A 20,371-nucleotide genomic window follows, 5' to 3' on the forward strand; every position below is an offset into this window, starting at 1 on the left:
TAACTTTTAATATAGAGAGAAATAAATATAGGTGTGTGCATTTCTTAATTGTCCACTAAGACAGCCTGATACAAGACAACTCAGCTGCAATGACCACACCTAGTACACAAACATTGGTTTCTAAACACCATCTCAACTAAGAGTAACAAGGAATCCTTGAAGAAACGGTTGTTTCCAGGGCTAAGGCTGAGAAGCAACAAAATGAGTGTGGGACACTCTTTGTGCTAGAAAGTGAAGAAGGGCTCGAAAACTGACAGAGACATACATACAAAAGAACACAGAAGCCAGCATGAAAGGCTTCTCACTAGCCAAATTTGGGATCATCTAAGCCTCAAAATCATAACAACAACAAATTATAATCCAGTGAATAAAACAGGAAAATAGGAATTCCAAATCCCACCTGATGTAAATAAATAAATGCAGATCAATCTTCAGAATAATTATAAGATTTGAGATGCACCATTTCTCTAATTTCTGGTTTCAACATAATGTCTGTTATCTGCCACCATCTTCACAGAACAAAGTGTTGATAATGCACTGTTTAAATCTTTTCCTCACAGTAGAATGAAAATTAATAAGTAGAAGAAATGATGAAATTTGAAAAATTGCAACCTGGCAACCATCAGTATAATAATTCAGGCAAGAAACATCCATGGACGTTAAAACTTGTGGATAAAATGATATGAGGAATGTGATTTTACAAAGTCTTCAAGATTCTCTTCACACACACACAAATATTGATTAATTACAAAGGTGAGGATCAAGTAACTTTACAGTTACAGAAATGTTGTAGATAGCATGTTAATCAAGTGATCAAAGGTAACACCACCGTTAATAGGACAAACTGACACCATGTGCCACTCAAAAGAATATAATGAAAAGAATCATTTCTCTAACAGTCTAGCCCAAACTGCATGATCTGGATATAACCATATGAAAGCATCAAACAAATCCTAGTTTAGTTACAATCTACACAGTGACACTTTCGAAAATTAGTCACTGAAGACATGCAAGTCCAGAAAATACTAAGAAATTATTCTGAATTAAAAACAGACTACAGAGGCAGACAACTGGGTATGACGTGTACTCCAGGATCCTTTGGTAACTGGCAAAATTGGATTGAGGATCTCTGGACAGTGTTTGGGGGAGCTCTTTGTTCTGGTCCTGCAACTTTTCACTAAATTTGAAATTCAATTAAAAAATTAAAATTTACAAAATACATCTTTCAATTCTTTTTCAGTTATGTAGGTAAAGAGTTCTAATAATTGTTACCCTGTCTATTATTTTGTAGCTTGTAGTTTTCCTTCAAAAAAAGTATAGTAATCTTTCAATCGTAGCAAAATAAATAGCAAATGCTAGGCCCTTATTTGCTATCAATTACTGTTCTAAATTCTATATATTCATTAACTCATTTAATCTTTAACAGAATCCTCTAAAGTGGGTACTATTATTAGCTACATTTTATAGATGGGGGAGTTAAATACATAGAGATGAATGTATTTGCCCAAGGCCACAAATCTAATAAGTGTTATGCAGAGACTTGAACCCGGGCAGTTAGTCAAGCTCCACACTTACTTGGGATATTATCTCTCTTGAAAAGGGTAACCATATTTTGGGTTTCCCAAAACACCACGTCTAAAAGATGAGCGGCCTCAGTGATTATGAAGTCTCAGACCCATAAAAAGTTTCCTTGTTCAATATTCAGGTAGTACCAGGTTGAAAAAAAATGTAAGGTTAAATTTACAATATTAGAAAGCTTCTAGTATGGATTTAGGATGTTTAATAAAGAACTAATAAACTACTATAAAAAAATTTATGATACCTTTTGAGAACTAGAGTTTAAAGGAAAACCAATTCTTCCCTTGACTTTGGTTAAATTCAGGAATAATGTACAATTTTAGCAGTCTTTTTTAGAAATGTGGTGGTTATATTGGTTTAAAATACTAAAACACTGGAATTTTATCAATTCTCCATTTTTATGGGCTGAAGTTGAAATAACCTGTTTCATATTTGTTTTGCTTTTTATAACTGTCTATTTAATAATTTCAAGTTCTAGTCATTTGTGTTTCTTTGTTCTCTTGCAATTGACTTATTTCCCAGGACTGGTGTGCTTTCCTGTTTCAACTTTTTTTTCCCAAGCCCCAGCTGTACCAATGGGGAAGAAAATAATTCTGCTTACTTTAATGAGACAATGTTGGAAACAAACCAATGAGCTATTACCAAATAACTAAATTCAGAGTTCTTCGGAAGTTATATATTGGCCTTTTCTTACATGTGCTTTCCATGCAAACAAAATACTTTATTAGCTAGTAAGTAATGATTATTTATTTTAATGGAAGTGCTGACAACCAAAAACAGTAAAAGTGATCGCTAAATCCTGCCCAATCAATTCACTTGCAATATAAACAAATTTTTATATTTTAGAAGACAAATATCATAGCCATTTGTATTCTATATACACCTTCACTCTACATAAGTGCTAAAATATATTGTACCGCTTTGATAATTCACAGAATTCTGCTCCTTGTTGTCCTATTAAAGAAAAAATCAGACATTGATAGTACTATCAAATTAATTTTTTAAAAAATGCTACCCAAATTTTTTATAGAAATACAGAACATTCAGCACTGTAAACTATAAAACTATCATTTCCTAAGGGTAACCTAGGTCACATAAAAATTGCTTTTCCTAGAATTGTATATAGCAAGGTATTAACTACATCTTACAATTCAATAAAACTTTGTAATTTCTTAAAGGCATATCCTCCTAGACAATTTTCTGAATTCCTTTATAAATTTTATACTTATTGGCTCTCTAATATTGTTATTTGTTCTTTTTCCCTACTGAGAAGGCCTCACTTGGCAAAAATTCATGAGAAACTCAAATGACAAGAACTCCAGGACAACATGAAAACACAGCATTGCAAAAACCTCCCACATTCTCAAACATACCGTCAAGTCTAACAGTAACTGGGAACAGGATTTGGTATTCTTACATTACTTAAGTATGAGGAATACTGTTTGCCTTTAGGGGGTATTTAGGTCATTTGTCAATAATCATCTATTCCCTGAACTTTCAAGTAATTGGGAGGACACCTTATTCCCAAGATTTCCAAACTGACAGAATGGACAGTGCCTAGTTTCTGCCACCTCAAATTCACTTTTCCGCTCCTTTAATGATTCTTTTAAAAATACTTATGTTCCTCTTTGTAGTATAGACATGTTTGGTGATACTGTGGTTAATGCAGAGTTTCACCTTGTCAAAGTAAAAAGTGCCATGCAGTAGTGAAAACCCATAATAGTGAGAAGGTTTTGGAAAGCAGAGAGGTGGAACAAAATTTACTGATAAAGTCTCCAGGGCTGAGAAGTATGTTGGCTCATTTCATTAAAATACCAAAATCGGATTTACTAAGACATCTATATTTGGAAAATGATATATTTAATTACCGTAACATTCAGAGTGAGACCAAAAGAGTACAAGAGAAAATTTATTATAGTACAAAAGTTTTGGATTGCAAGTGTCAAGAACATGTCAGATTTTTCTGAAAAAGTAGCTATATTTTATATCATGTGACCCATACTGCCAGACCCCACAAACCTATCCCTGGATCCAAAATAGCCTTTTAAGCTTTTCTTCTAACTACTCTTCTCAAAGTCTAGTTTTTCTTTCTCACCAATCTGTTATAGGTACCCCTTCTCTTCTCTCTGTCTTCTGAGACAAGGCTCGTGATTGCCAATGAGAGGCGGGCAGGGGAGAAAGTAGTCACAAGACTCCATCCTGGAGGTCACAGTGTTAGGTCTAGGTATGGCCACATAAACTAAACCAGTTACTTCCTGAATTTTTTCTAACTAGAGCAGGCGGGCAAGACTCCACATTTCTCTTTGGTAATGATGTTTGGAAAACATAAACCTAAAACATCCAGCAACCCCAGTGCTAGTCTCTAGGAAATGCAGTGGAAAAAAAAAAAATCAAAATCCAGAAAAACAGAGAGAGAAACACAGATAACCAGAGTAGATTCAGCACCTGACTACACACCTACACCATCCCATTAAATAAGGATAGTTTTAAAATTAAGATAATTTGATTTTCTCAACTGGGTCATTCCATTAATATATACACACACTGTAAAATCTTCCACATTCTAGAAAATAAAATATTCTTTCACATCAAACCTATCTTCAGGTATCATACAGTTCTACTTCTCCTCTCTGTGTCTTTTGAAAGTCAACCATATTTACTATCTTCACTTCCTCTTTACTCACCTCAATCAAACTTTCACTTCCACCACTACAGTGCAACTGCTTTTGCCAACAACCTTGACTTCTACTTTGCCAATCCAATGGTGAGGTCTCTGTTGTCATCTTGAATTTCTTCAGCTGTTGACACTGACAGTACCCTCTTTCTTAAAACATGTCCTTCATATGCTTTCAGGACCCTATATGTCTAGCTGGTTCCCCTCATATCTAACTGGTCATTTCTTTTTTCTTTTCTGGCTCCTCCTCTGCTTCTTGACCTCTAAGCATTAAGTCCTTCACCTCTTTGCATCGTGATCTCAGTATTTTTCTACCTTTTTTCATTACTGACCCCCCCACACACACACAAATTGAACCTGTTCAGACTTTCTTTTTAACCTTATCACTTCCATTTCCAGGATGTTTTAATACTACGGGTACATAAAACCTAGGTGCCATCCTTAATTCCTATCCCTACCCCCTAAACAACTTCCTGAATCCAACCCAAGAGCAAATCCTATCAGCTATTCCTCCCAACTGTATCATGAATCAGACCTCTCTGCCACCTCGCTCACCTGGTCACAAGAGCCTCGACAGGCCTTCCAACTCTCGTCCCTCTTCCTCAAGAGTATAATATCCATACAGTAGCTACAATCATCTTTTCTTTTCAAAAGATAAGTCATATCACTAGTTTGCTCAAAACTCCTAAATGAAGCTAGACTTGCAATACACTTACATTATGCTTACAATAAATCCCAAACTCTTTAATAGGCCTGTAGGATCCTATGAGATCTATCTCACTAATCTAATCTATTTCTCTCCTACCACTCCCCACCCCAATCTGTTATGAACTTGGAGCTATACTGGCCCTCTTATAGTTACCTAAATATGTGGAGGTCATGCGAGCCTTAGGATCTTAGCCTAGATGAACCCTAAACCTAGAATATACTTCATCCAGACAACTCCTTGGCTCACTGTCACCATTCAGATCTATAATAAATTATCATTTCTTTGACTATATTGAATAGCCTTTGCCCTACCTGATCACTGACTATAAACTGCTTTACTTTTATCATATCACTTACGTGTTCCAGCAGCCACGTGAGTGTGTATATACACACACACATGCAAACTTGTTCACTATCCATCTCCCTAAAGGGTGTTAACTTCATGAGGGCAGGATATCTGTTTTGCTCATTGCTCCATTTCCAAAACTCAGAATAATTCTCTATCACAGGAAGAACTAAATACAATTTTGATGACCTAACAAATGGAGCAAGAGTCTGACTTTCATCACCTGCAATTAATCAAATTATTGATGATAAACTATCCTTACACCAAATTTCCCATTATTTGAGGTAATCTGAGTATCTCTCTTTATGTTCTGTCACTAAAAAAATGACTTACTAAAATAGATAAACTGCTCAAACTTTAAAATAAAACTCTATAGTAAAAAAATGAAGACACATACACTAATTTCAAGGCACTCAACAAAGCATGTTGAACAATCGGTTATGCACAGGAATGTATTAAGCGTTTAGTTTTGTAATAAATTCAGCCTTCAGTATTTAATATAGTGCAGGTCCCATTAAAAATTGGGGTGATTACTTTTTTGAGCATTCCTGGAAATCACTCAAAAGAATCTAGACACAGTCCTAAAACATATATTCACTAACTCAAAACTCAACCTTCTTTTTTCAAAGCTTCCAATTACACATCTAAAAGAGAATGCAGTCTAATGTCATGGCCAGATTCATGCAATTGAGCATGCTCATTAAAAAACAGGTAAGAGAAATTTAGACAATTACCAAAGCAGACCAATCTTCAACTATCTCACACTGCACTCTGAAATATGCTTACCTTTGCTAAGGTCACAGGCTCTGGATCAGTGGGTATGCAGCTATACATAGAAACCTATTATTATTCATTGTAGTAGAGCTGTAGCACTATCATTAAAATTCTGCCACAAAATATTTGGTACTGGTCAAAACATGGAAAATAATGATGTTAGAATTCTATATTCTTACAATATATAATTCAGACACCAAACAAATACATCAGTAAATTAAAACGTAGGAAATTTCTTGGGCCTCCCCTCTCTAATTACTCACCCTCCCATTTCCCCTTTTGCCAGCCCACCTCCATCCCTTCCAAAAGGTTTAAGACATTGTTTAAAAAGAATTGATTTGAATTCTTCATAAGAAATACATTCTATGAAGGATTTGAAAATGATTAGTGACATGCCTATAAGTCAGTGCCATTTATTCTATCAACAGATTTTTTGCTTGCATTAGCTTAAATTCATTTTCTGATAGCCTGATATCTTTTCAATCCATAAACTAACACAATTATCCAAGAAGAAAATAAATGCAGACATTAAATGGAAAGATATAATAAGATGTAATCCTAATTACGAACTCTTATACAGAGTGATAGTACTTTTAGAACAAAGTACCACATTTTGTCTACCCATTTACCTGATGATGAACATTTGGGTTGTTTTCACTTAAATCTTCCTCAAGACTTACTTTGTATGTATATGTGACTCAACTCCCCAAACAAATGTTTACATTGATTTTTCTGAAGGTTAATGACTTCTCTTGCTGCTAAATCTAATGGCTTTTCCCCAATATATCACATTTCTCTAATCAGAACTACTGGCCACTTTTCATCTCCCCTCTATCCCCCACTGAGAGAGAAAAGAAATGACTTGCAAAGATATACATTTGACCATTGAACAACATGGTTTTGAACTGTGTGGGTCCACTGATAAACGATTTTTTTTCAATAAATATACAGTCAATCCTCTGTATCTCTGGGTTTTGTATCTGTGAATTCAACCAACCAGAGTTTGGAAATAGTACATATTTTCAGTCCACAGCTGGGAATCCGCAGATGTGAATCCGCAGAAGTGAAAGTTGACTGTATGCACCATACTACATCATTTTATATAACATTTTATATGTGAGATTTGAGATACTTGTATCCACAGGAGGTCCTGGAATTAATCCCCAAGAGATATTGAGGGACGACCATAGTCAAAAGTTACAGGTGGATTTTTTACTATGTAGGGGGGTTGGTACCCCTAAATCTCCATGTTGTTCAAGGGTCAACTGTAATGTAGAGTTAAAACATGAAAGATGTCAACGGACCAGGGAAATAAAGTGAAACCAAGATAGAGTGTGCACAAACATACACGAGGTCCTCTAATGACAGCTACAAAAAGTATGATCAGTCATAGGGTTCACACCTCCTCAGGAGTACACCTTTCCTTATTACAGAGACCTAAAAAAAGAACATTCTTTATGGGAGCCTCTGCAATATGGTAGACTAGGTAGGCCCTCAACTATACAACCATCCATCATTCCTGAAAACTCCTCTCTATAAACTTCCTGTCCAAATTGACCTCCCATATATCTGATTGCCATTACTTATTTCATTAGCTAATGATTTGCTTTTGCCTTATTAACAGTATTCCCAAGGAGCTATTCTTTCTTTTTCCTTCCCTTAGTGAACTCTCAGTTCATATGACTTTAATTATGATGCTTTTATGACAGTGAATCACAACTCTATTATTGTTATTTTCTTTTAGAACATATCCCTTAAGCAGCCATAAGCTTGTAGTGATAAACACCTGTTTTATAATTTCTTAACTAATTACATGGTAAAGAAAAAATTGATGATGGTAGTAAAAACTTAATTTCCGTCAATAAAATTGACATTTGCGACTTCACTTTAGCAAACAAATCTACACTCTTAATTTTAAACTAATAAGTAAGCAGCTGACTTTAAATACTGTGAGTCAAAAACACCTAAATGGTCCATTATTTTAAACATTCTGCAAGTATTCACACTGATGCAAAGAGAAACAGAAGACTGGCCAAATGTTAGAAAAACACTTATTAAGGACCTGTTATTAAAAAGCACCTTAACCAGATAAGAAAGTTAGACAATAAGCTTTACTTGTATTTAATACTCTATCTGAATAGAGTAACCATCCATAGAGTGAAAAGATTTTAAAGTATGAGAGATTATTATATACTGTGATTAATCCTATTTTTAATCATTCATTCCCTAAGTTACATATTTATTATGTAATATACCAGCCCCTGGCTGGTTTGGCTCAGTGGATTGAGCGTCGGCCTGCGAGCTAAGTGTCGCTGGTTCGATCTTCCAGTCAGGGCACATCAGAGAAGGAAAACTCTGACTCCAAAAAACCTCCGCTGCCTTGCGGCATACCTCTTCAGGGGAAAGGCTAAGGGAGTAAACCCCGACAGAAAATCCGGAGCCGGAGTCCCTAAGGCGGTTTGACGTTGTAGTCAACACCGGCAACTCCTGCGGCGCACCTGAAGCCAAGCTGTATTGACTCCGTCTTTCCCTTGGACCCTTCAGCTGCGAAGAGAGGGGTGGTCTGCTGCATGGGCAACAGCAGACCCTCCATATCACCCTGCCCAGGCTCTGTAGCTTCAGCGTCATCGCAAGATGTCGATTCAACACGGGAGGAGACAGATACTACCATGTCACTCCCGAGTCGGACTGCACAGCCATTCTCGGCGGTGCAGATAGACTCTTAAGAAGCTACACCATCGTCTCTCGAGACGGACGGCTGCCGACGACGACGACCACATATGCATCCTGTTCAGAGAAGTGGTCTATTTCAGAATAAAGCCAAGAAAGACCTATAAAAGGAAACCAAACTGTTTCAAGGTCAAGTATCTTCCACAGATTAAAAGGGCATAATTAGTCCTAGCAAATCAGTACATGCAATGATCCTACATCTCCAAAAGTCAAGTGTGCTGAAGTAAAGAGTAAGAGGGTCAATAATCAAAGAGAAATAGAACACAACTACTGTACCAGAAACCAAAACGAGTTAACCCTAACAGAATAGACCTGAATGAAGGGAACCGAGATTAAAATGCTAGCACAGGATGATAATTAAGAAAAATTGGAAACTCACTGTGAGTTTCCTAAATTCACTAGGATAATTTTAAAATAAAAACAATGCTGTTTGATTATAATAAAATAAAGGACATACTTTACACAAAATACAGAAATCAATTCTGATTGAATACAGAACAGAGTTTTGCAAATTGATCAGGTAAACTTAAATCAATCAAGTAACATTTATGCAACTCTTCTGGGAAAAAAAAAAAGTTCTCATTTCACCACTTTGCTTTTATGAAAGACCTAGAAGGGTACCTGTTTTTGGTAACCAAAATAAATACGAAGAGGATTTTTACTTTTATGAGAAAAAGGCAAAAATGAAAATAGTGTTCAGTGTTTGTCTGGCAGCTAATAGAGGCACCTGAGTCGCGAGAGCAGCACCACCAGGCTCCTGCCCCGGAAGCACACGCAGCATCTCAGCGTCAGGTCGCCAGGGCTCTGAACTGTGTCTGTGAGCGTCTGTGCTTTATCGTGATTTGTTCTGTGTATCCGTTAGTAAGATGTGTCCTAAGGTATCAGAAAAGCCTAAAAGATCGCACAAGGGCATTACACATAAAATAAAACTGGACTTGTAACTAAGCATTTCGATTGTGGTGAATGAGATGAAGACCCTGTGCATCCACTGAACTTGCCTGCATCTATCATTGGTACTATTTACACACAGAAGTTACTACTGGTTCTTCTAATAGCAAAGCGGTTCTTTTAGTTGGCATCCAGTAATAGATCAAATGGGAAGTGTATTGCTTGGGTGTACAAAGTGTGGTATATATCGTATCATTCCTGTTTTTACTATATGTTAGTGTTATTTCAATTTAATGCATTATTTGGTATGATTTGGGAGGTTATTTTCAAGGTCTGGGAATGCTCAAAAATTTTTCCATATAAAGTAACGATAATTGCTTCTTTGTTTTACTGCATTTCTGCTTATAAAAGTTTTCATAGGAACACTTTATTTTCAGATAGCTGGGAAAACCTGCACTTAAATGTTGGTTTGTAGAATAAATAAGCAATATATTTGAGTCATACAAGAAACTATGACTATAATAGACTTCTGTTAGTAGTAAAAATAATGACACTGTCATTCTTAAAGTAGACTACCTCTAGAACAGGCCTTCCCTTAAATTAACTGCTTTCAGAGGACAATAAAACCACAGTACCTCTATATTTGGTTAACAATGGTTTCTCATAGAACTAACAATATTGTATGAAAATTGGAAAAATATTAAAAACCTGAGTTAATAAAACAGCACAAATATTTAAAGCATATTTAGGGCCTTGTGTTTTTAAAATGTCCTATATTAACTACATATACCTTGAAAGCTATGAATCCAGCAAACTGCCTCCTGGAGAAAGGTAACAAGAGATGAAAAATAAATTGCCCTTAATGAACCAATTCCTCTGGCCTTACCTAATCTCTATAGGCACACCAACATACTTCTTATTCTACTATCCCACAATGCCTACTATATATCTCGATGACAGATCATATCACATCCTTTAATTACTTGTTAATAGATCACTCTCCAATAAGACTGTAGACAGGCAGAGGACAGAAAACATATTCTTCATCTCTATGTATCTTCAGTACCTAGGACAATGCCTTGTTCATAATAACCATTTACTTAAATAAATAATATAAAGTTCACTATATGAATCAGTTAAATGATTTGTCTGAGGCCAAATGGGTCCTCACAAGGAGGAAAATAAATGGAATTCATTCTGAGCAAAGGGGGAAGGTTGATTCAAATGTTCCATTAAAACATTTCTTAGAATTCATAATTTTTTATTCTTCCCACTCAAATCCACATATTAATAAACTCAAATTTAGTCTTCCTACCTATAGTGAATTCATTTTCCTGTAACTCTTTGATTTTATCAGGCTTTCTAAAACAAGAAGCTGTAATAGCTCCTAATACTTAGCGTGATGATGATAAAATTGCCAAAATAAGCTATCATCTCTCACACACACAGTAAATATTGCTAACCAATTATTACTACAATATATATCCTTTTTTTGCTACTGAGACCACAGATAAATCAAGCTTCCTTAATACAGTGCTCTAGGCAACCACTATCAATTGGAAGCAGCAGTATAAGAGTAAAATCTTACTTGCCACTCCTGAAGCAGCTCAACAGGTTTAAGCATCAAGGATGACTGGTCTGGTCTCCCTCCCAAACCGACCCTATTTTCTACTAATCCTGAACTCAGATGCCTCTTCCAGCAACGTTAGCCTCCAACATTCCCTACATTTGCATGTGTCTTACAGAAACAGTAGCAACAAGAGATAGTCACTGAGTGCTTACTACGTGCTAGGCACTGTTCTAAGCACTTTACATGTACAAATTCATTTCATCTTCAACAATTTGATGTGGTAGATGTCTTTTACCCCATTTATCAGATGATGAAACTAAGACACAGGAAACTTAAGTACTATATATTAATAGCAAAAGGCAAATATTAAAAACAGTAATTTATTCTTATCTCACATATACTGACTCTGACTCTAATAATACCCTTTATCTAGTATTTAATCAAACCTTCTTGAATTGTTATTTAACCTTTCATCTGCGATTATGTAACAATAATATAAGCTCCTTGAGGAGAAAGGTCTTACCTTATACTTCCTAGTATCCCACCACAGTGACCGCTATGCATATTGTAAATATGCAAATAAATAGTGTTGTTGGCATCACAAAGATCATGCTATCTTATGTCTGTCTGCAAGGCCTACAATTTGAGTTACTCTTCTGATAACGCTAAACAATATGTACTGATTCTTTTACTATTTTTTTATTCCAGTCTTATTGTAACCAACAGCATACATCTAAAAAGCTGGTACATTTTATCAACATTTAAAAATCCAATTACATTTCACACCCAGAAGAAAATCTTTATGAATATTAAGGATCTATATAAAGAAAATATTTATAAATCCTCCTTACTTACAGAAATTTAACATCCATGGTCAGGATTTTCTTTCCTTTACATTCCCTTTTATATAACATTTACATTTTGGCTTTCCTAAACAGAAGAAAATACTTATTTCTCTCTGACTAGGCTTTACATGAACCTGAAAACAGTCATTATTAAATGTCTTCCTCTCTCATCTCTCAATTTCATTTACTTTAAAATTTTTTAATTGTACTTATTGATTTGAGAGAGGGAGGGGAGTGAGGGAGGGAGGAAGGAAGAGGGATTGAGAGAGAGAGAGAGAAAGAGAGAGAGAGAGAGAGAGAGAACCACATCATTTTTTGTTCTTCCATGTATTTATGCAGTCATTGGTTGATTCTTGTATGTGCCCTGATTGGAGATCAAACCACAACCAGATGATGCTCTAACCAACTGAGCTACTTGGCCAGGGCAGTTTCTTTAAATTTTTAAAGAAAAAAAATAAGTAAATCTTCTGCAAAATTTCAAAATATCTATTCAATCTGTAAAGCCCCAAATTACTCAATGACCGTAGGTAAGACCCATTGCTGAACAAGATAGAAAGATTACTTCACGCTTGTCACGTTATAATATTTAACCAAATGAGTTATCTTTTAAAAAAGAGTATTTACTTAATCAGGTTTTTTCATCCTACATGATCCCTAAATCTTATATATAACCAATAATTTTGTATCTACATTTTCCTTCATTACGTATTTAATTGAACTCAGCAATTCTAACAACATATCCAGTTTCTCAAAATCTATCTGAAATCTAATACTAGTTTATAAAATGGTCTTCATTGGCATTGGACAGTTGCTATGTGCAAACTGACCAAGCATTCTCTACAGAAACAAAAAAAATGTGTATTCAGGTCACACTGAAATTTTTCTCTGTGAAATCAGGATCAATTTCTACGTAACACAATTTTACTTTTCATCAGCAGACAACATTCCACAAAGATCTAGGGTGCATTTCACCCTCCAGAAAATTACATACTACAACTGTAAGTATTTAGCCTAATGAATCTGTTCATTTTATTAACATTTTAAGACTGAATCAAAAACCTTAAAGAACTTCAAATACTTTATTCAGTTTTATATGGATAAGTGAACATTTACTGCCTACCAGGTATTGTCAGGAATTAAGCCAGTCACTTTTACTTCATTATTCATTTATATCATACAAGAATTGTATTCTATAAGTGCATCTTAAAATGTGCCCAATGTCTTACTGTTCATAAACAGAAGGGCCAGGAGCACACTTGTATCGCTTGAAAGCCCCCAGTTTCTAAAGCCGGCCACCTCCATCTCTACTCTAGCAAATCTTCAGGTTACTGAAGGGGGAGCCATGAGAGGACTGCTGTTTGTGGTCTACCCTTTTGTCCCCTTCCAGAGTGCCTGTTCAACCCTTACCGCCTGTCTCAAACAATTTTCAGAGAGTTAATTGCTCCTTTCAGCGAGCTATCTCTACATCCTACACTTATTTACATTATTGAATATATCACTATATATTGTAATTGTGTACTGCGTCTTTCCTACTTAGCTATTTACCCCTTATATCCCAGAGACATGTTTAACTCATCTTTAATACCCAGGGTCCAATGCCTGCTTAGCACCTAATAGGCCTATTCTGCTTAGAAATAGGTCACTATAAAGCTTCTGGCGGAGGTTTATTTCACTGGACTTCTCTCTCTTCCCCTTCACGAAGCTGTTTTAGTAGTACTTAAACACCTCCTCCCACGCCCCAATCCGTTAACCAGGTTATGTAAGAGATGGGCTTCAGAGAAAAGGAAGCAAATATTAGATAATTTAGGACAACTCTGGAAACTTAGGGGGAAATCTTCTCATCATCAACAATGGTAAAATCTTAGGGGGGTGGAAATTAAGGTGAAAACCTAAGGAAAAAGAAATTAAGAGGCTTTTCAATTTGAAAGGCCTTAAGCTATAAAAAAGAAAAATAACAAACATTCTTATAGATCACAAAAGATCTCACCAAGCTCATTAGGGTAAGAAGCCAAAACGGGGTTAAAGGACAGAGATCCCTTGGATTTCAGATACATTAATAAACAAAATTGGCAAAGACCCCTGGCATACATTCTTGGGGGCAGGGGAGAGAGAGAAAGGAGACAAACATAATAAATAAGTCAACTTTAAATATGTTAGAAGGTGATACACAATATGGGAAAAAGAAAGTGTGAAGCTGAGTAACAGGGATCAAGAGTGACAACAAACAGGAAGGGGTGGGGGGGTCTGCAGTTTTAAATAGAGGGGTCAGGGTGGGCCTGAGAATAGCCCTGATAGTCTTTGATAAAAGTGGTAAGGGAGTTAGCCCTAAGGGTGTCTGTATTCCTGCAGCTGCAGAACAGCAGAAAGTCCAACTAGGACAGAGCTCAATGCGTGAGGAGGACAGACGGGGAGAGAAATGAGAGGGTGGGGGTGCAAGGCAGATCTTACAGGTCTTTGTAAAGATGTTGGATTCTACTCTGAGTCACCGTAGGGTACTGAGCAGATATGATTTGTATTTTAAATAAGTTAATCTCCTAAATAAAGAATAGACTACAGCAGAGCACAAGTACACATAGGGAGACCATTAAGTGGCTACTGAAATTACCCAGGCAAGAGATGGGGGCTGAACCAGGTGGGTAGGTAGCATAACAAGTGATGAAAAGTGGTCAAATCTTTTTTCCTTCATTCAAAAACATGTTTAAATGAGTCCCATTCAACTTCTCAGATACACATAATCTAAAATATACTAGTAGCAATAATGGATCTCCAATTCCTTTAGTAACATCTGCATATCGCCATGATATTTCATGCAGAGAGTCTGAGTTTTTGACCATTCCAGCAATTTATATTCATTTTATATTCAATTTATATTCATTTTTTTCCTATTCTTTTTCAAATTTGTACTACTTAAAAGTGGTATGGGGAGGGGAAATGGAGAGACAAATTTCTAAAGTCTATGTATCTTTCATTTAAGTTAGTGGCATTTTTTACCTTCTTTCTAGTATACTGCAACATATGCCTCTTTAAAAAAATAAAAAAATACACATGCAAGCTATAAGTCTTCTACAGTAATAAAAATACTGAGCATTGGTAGTATAGTTTTCTCTACTTGTCCCATTTCCAAACATTACCAGTGACGGTCTAGTAAGCTTTATTCTTTCTTTATACTCCTGTGCTTGGTAATCTGTTCCAGCTTCCTTTTAGTTTCATTTCATTATTCATACTTGAAGAGAAAAACATATGCTACAACATAATTATTTGACTTTGGTAAAAGCACAGAAACATTAGACATTTTGGTTGGCTCTGTTACTCAAAAAGGTAATAATACTAAGTTTAATGGGCTTTTAAAAAAATTTTAGTAGCTTTCTAGTATTAGGGATCAAGTTGAGGCTTTAGGTCATACGCTTTTCCTGTCCTAAACAATTACTGTCCATAAGTAAGCTTGAGGACTTAAGAAAAGAAAAAGGAATAAAATATATTAGAAACTTCATTAAGGATTTGTTTAAGGAAAAGCTTTTAAGTTCCGTGACTTCTAAAGAATTTCAAAACTGTTCTCCATAACTAAAAAGAAGACTTTGGAATCCATATGTTTATTTGATAAAATAATTATTCACTAAAATATAAACATCTTCAGAGAAATATTATTTTGATTTTTTGTAAGTTCATACGCAATCAGTGAGGTAACAATGGCTAAGCAGGCAGAGCAGCAGGTAAGGGACCTGGTAAAGTCTTACCCTCCGATGTTTTCCATCGTTTCCACAAATCCTCAATAGTTATGTGCTTATCTTCTCGGTGCAGATGGCTGTGTTTTTTAGTAGCATCTTTATATTTCATATCTTCTCTGATGAACTATAAAAGAAAAAACACTAAGTTAAATACACTTAAATTCATTCTTTCAGTCTCTATAAACAGAGGGGAAAAAATTGAAATCCAGTGGGTGGCAATTATCAGATCATAACTGTAAAATTTTGGTATTTTTATATTCATATTATTCCTAAAGGTTTATATAATTTATTTAATGAAATGCCTTCTACTACAAATCATAACAGCAGCAGCAGCAAAAGTACATATCTAATGTTCCTCCTTTGTCAGGAACTAGTCTACATTATTGAATAAATATGTCTATATACCTATAATAAAACACACACACATACAAGGACAGTCATTTAACTTCATGACAGTTCTATGTTAAGTATAACATATCCTCAATTTATAGATGAGAAAACCAAGACTCAAAAAAGTTAAGTATTTTGCCCAATATTAAAAAAATAATGAAAAGCAAAGATGAGATTCCAACCCAAGCAATTTGGTTGTGCTCAATAGCATAATATACTGCCTCGATATTATACATTTTTACATCTACTTAGTGGCATGGGTGTTTCAAAACACATTAAATACTATTCTCTATTACTGCATCATATCTCTATACTACCTTTTAAGCTATTGCTTATAACTGAAAGGCATTCAATTTGTGTTTAAAAAGTATTTTACAAAACTGAAGTAGACCCTCTATTAGTCTTACTTTAACAGTATAAAGAAAAAGCACTAAAATTTTCTTTGCTAAAAACTGACCTCCTCTATATTACTTACTAATATAAAATTTTTAAATTGCTCCCCACTGTCTACTAAATAGAAACAGAACTCCTTTTATGGCTTTCCTACCATTCCCAATCCTGACCCTGACCATCTTCTAAGCCTTATCTCCTGACACTTCTCCATATAAACACATTAATCTAAATGCATGAAACTAATATTTTTTAAAATTGTTATGCTTTTTATATTTTAATTCTGATTTTTCTTTTGGTATTGTTTTACTTGGTATTTTTATTGATTTTCTTCTGATTCCAAAAATCTAAGATCATACAAAAGCTTACTTCAGAAATCCATACTGCAGAAAGTTAAAATCTCCAGAGGCATATTTTTTTACTTTTACATACTGACAATGAACATCATCTTCAGAAAAAAGAACAACTTTTGCTTTTGAGTAGAGCTGTTCTCTACTGAAACTAAAAAAGAAGGGGGGGGGCTGTATAATATTGAGCAAACCATTTCACTCTTTTGAGCTTCAATACTTTGAGTGCAAAGTGAAGAAACAAGCTTTTTTAGGATCAACAGCACCCAACATGTGATCAGCAAACTGTGGTCAATGTTAAACTAGTACCAATCTATAGTACAGACAGAAATGGAAAGTAGCCATTTAGAAGCATTTGTAGCAATTAGACCATGTTTTCAAAGCATCTGACCCAAGCATGTAATAAATGTATAATAATTACCATGCATGGCCCTATCAATTAAAAATGAAAAATCTGGTCCTTTACCATAGAGAATTTGAAAAGCAGTAACCTAAAAGGTTGTTAGAAATAATGCCTTACTCTTTTTTTCTAAATGCCCTTTTTAAAAGTTATTTTTAGAGGGGCCTGCCTCATTGTCTATTTTGATTCCTATTTTCTATTTCTCTTTCTCTGCTCCCCCACCCACCCCACCCCACTCTTCCTGACTGATACCTTCAGAATCTAGTACATACACCGGAAAAAGACACTTTCACTGAGATACCCAGAAACTGCCCCTATCTTTGAAGGAGTCCAAGAACTATAGAGAAATTCTAGATTAAAAACCATAATGAAGAGAGTCTGCACGATCCTTCCCCGTGTGGGAAGGCCACCCTCTCCTCCACAACCCCACTCTTCTTAGGGATTTCTGGACCCAAGGGTAGGTAGGACGACAACCATGTCCATCTTGAAGCAGCTAGAGGAGCTCGAGACCTTCGCCCATTGTCCTTTATAAGGTTATAAAGGGTCTTAAGTCTGAGAGGGAGGGATTGTTATTTTTTATTGTTAAAATAATTATTTATTTATTTATTTATTTTAAAAAAGAAGAATATATGAAAGGGTGAAGCGGGAGAGCTTGTATGTACAACCCATGGGCATGGACTTGGCGGGGGGATTGCTGGGGGAAGGGTGGTGCTGGGCGGAGGGGAGCAAAGGGGAAAAAATTGGAACTATTGTAACAATATAATCAATAAAATATACTTTAAAAAAAAAACCATAATGAAGAGAACTCAGAGGAAGCCTGTTTTGGAAATGGTCCAGTCAGTTGAAGTAAATGGCAACTGTTTCATTTATATGACACATTAATAAAACAAACACACAAAAAACTCACAATGTCCTAGGAAATCCTTCTCACCACATGAATACAAAGAACCCAGGAGTTCTGTGGCTTCTGGATCAACATATTTCAGAAAATAAAGCTAATTTCCATATACATACTAGACTTGTTACTTGACTCTTAGAAAGCCCAGAATAAGTGTGCAGCTATCTATTAAAATATGTGAACTGAAATAAAATAAAATGTAAAAAATATTTTTAAAAGTTTTTAAGTTTATGATGGTATCTATAGCTCATCTGGTATAAAAGAACTATTCAGCTTCTAAGAAAGTTGGGTGAAAACTAAAAAAAATATTGAATTCAATTTCCCCTGGAATTACCATTTGAAAACTAATACACAGTAGGGCAAAAATAGGTTTGCTGTTCATATGGAAAATAATACAATAATTAATAGTGATACAGAATAAACTCTTGTGTTTCATGCACTCACAATTGTAATCCTTTTACCCTACCCTATATACACGTTTTAAAATATAAGCTCAAGATAACACAGTTCATAACAAACCATATAATAGTATATTTTATATATCATATATCTTCAACATTTGATTATAAAATGTGACTAGAAGGTACTATGATTAAACTTACTTTATGTTGATACTACGTTGAAAAATGTTTAACTGAAGATAAACTAGAAATCATCAGCTTCCATTAAACCTTCTTTACAAAATCCTACAGAAGAACACACCATTCTACCCAGACTTTTCTAAAACTTCATAGAAGACTACAAATTTTAGCAATGAGACAAGCTACTAGACAAATTACAAATACTTCCTATTCATATAAATGAATTGAGAAATCGAAAATAGATTCTATGAAGTAAAACAAATAATGTAGACTTCCTTGTAAGCATATTTAATTTTGCAAACCTACTACCTGAATTGACAATACAAATAAAGGAGTGCTCAATAAATAAAGATGATTGAACTTTCTTTTCAAAAACATTCACACAGGTGATTCTTTGAAATAAATTCTTCTAGAACCTTAAAGAAATTACATACCCAGTTTCAGGAAGGTAGCTTTTAAATGATCGACCGGTTTCAGTTTCTTGTACCCACTGTTATTTAGTACTTTGTATTTGTGCTATTATTGTATGTTACATTTAATTTTTTGTTGTTTATATTTTATTTTTATGTTATGTTCTTGTACTTCTGTTTTGTATTCGTGCCATTATTTTTATGACACTGCTTTAATGTTTTCTGATACAAGTTAGTACAGTAAGTGCTCACTTAATGTCATCATAGGTTCTGCAACACATTATAACAAAATTAGGTTGAAAGAAATGACACTATTTGAGGACCTTCTGTATAGACATATTGTGAGGCTCTACTCAGCCTACACTCCTTCCCTGAGAACCTATCTACCAAATTAGTGTACACCCCTGAAGGTGTCCAGTCACCTCTCCCTCAACCTATCACCCACTGCCACAGCTATGTGATCAAAGGATGGACATGTGCCCTAAAAGAAAACCATCCAGAGCTTGATGAGGATGGCAGAATTCTATCTCACAGCAAACCAATTTAGATCATGAAAAGATACGGTTGGCCATGGCTCTGGATTTTTAAGGTGATAAAGACTCTGGTATTGACGGAACCATTTTATGGGAAGTCAGGATGGGCCAGGTGATAAGGAGGACAGATGAAGCCAAAATGCAGACAGAGAGAACAGAGATGCAGAGTAAAAGAGAACAGAGATGGGAACAGAGATGAGGACAGAGAGAGAAAGAAACGTCACCCAGAACTGCCTTGGTTCTTGATGACATCCTACTTTCAGTTAGGAGGCCTGGACTACACAATTCTTGTGCTGATTTCCATGATATGACAATGATAAATCTGTTTCCCCTTTTATTTTTAAGACCTCAATACCTAGGACTGGTGATTTATTATACCAGTAAGGCACTCAAGACTCTGCACTCTTGACAGACTACATTCAAAATCTGACCATTACTTAAATTCTCTTTAGCCTCATATTCCTTCTCTGCACAATAAGAAAAATAAAACTGTCTACCATGTACAGTTATCAAAATCAAATGCATAATGCACAAAAGTTTTAGACAATAAAATTATATTAAATCAAAATCTTTTAATTGGTTTT

The 20,371-nt window shown here is 35.2% G+C and overlaps 1 protein-coding gene across 3 annotated transcripts in view; it reads right to left on the bottom strand.

Annotated features, from left to right (window-relative positions):
• Positions 1-20,371, bottom strand: part of STIM2 (stromal interaction molecule 2) — a 109,116-nt gene that overhangs the window by 38,447 nt on the left and 50,298 nt on the right. For all 3 annotated transcript variants that reach the window (XM_090267003.1, XM_090267002.1, XM_090267001.1), the window contains exon 3: positions 15,848-15,962. In XM_090267003.1, the coding sequence (XP_090123129.1) occupies positions 15,848-15,962 (115 nt within the window). The remainder of the gene's footprint in view (positions 1-15,847; positions 15,963-20,371) is intronic.

The sequence above is a fragment of the Furipterus horrens genome, unplaced genomic scaffold (genome assembly GCF_987537825.1).
Source record: "Furipterus horrens unplaced genomic scaffold, mFurHor1.1.pri manual_scaffold_2, whole genome shotgun sequence".
Lineage (NCBI taxonomy): Eukaryota > Metazoa > Chordata > Mammalia > Chiroptera > Furipteridae > Furipterus > Furipterus horrens.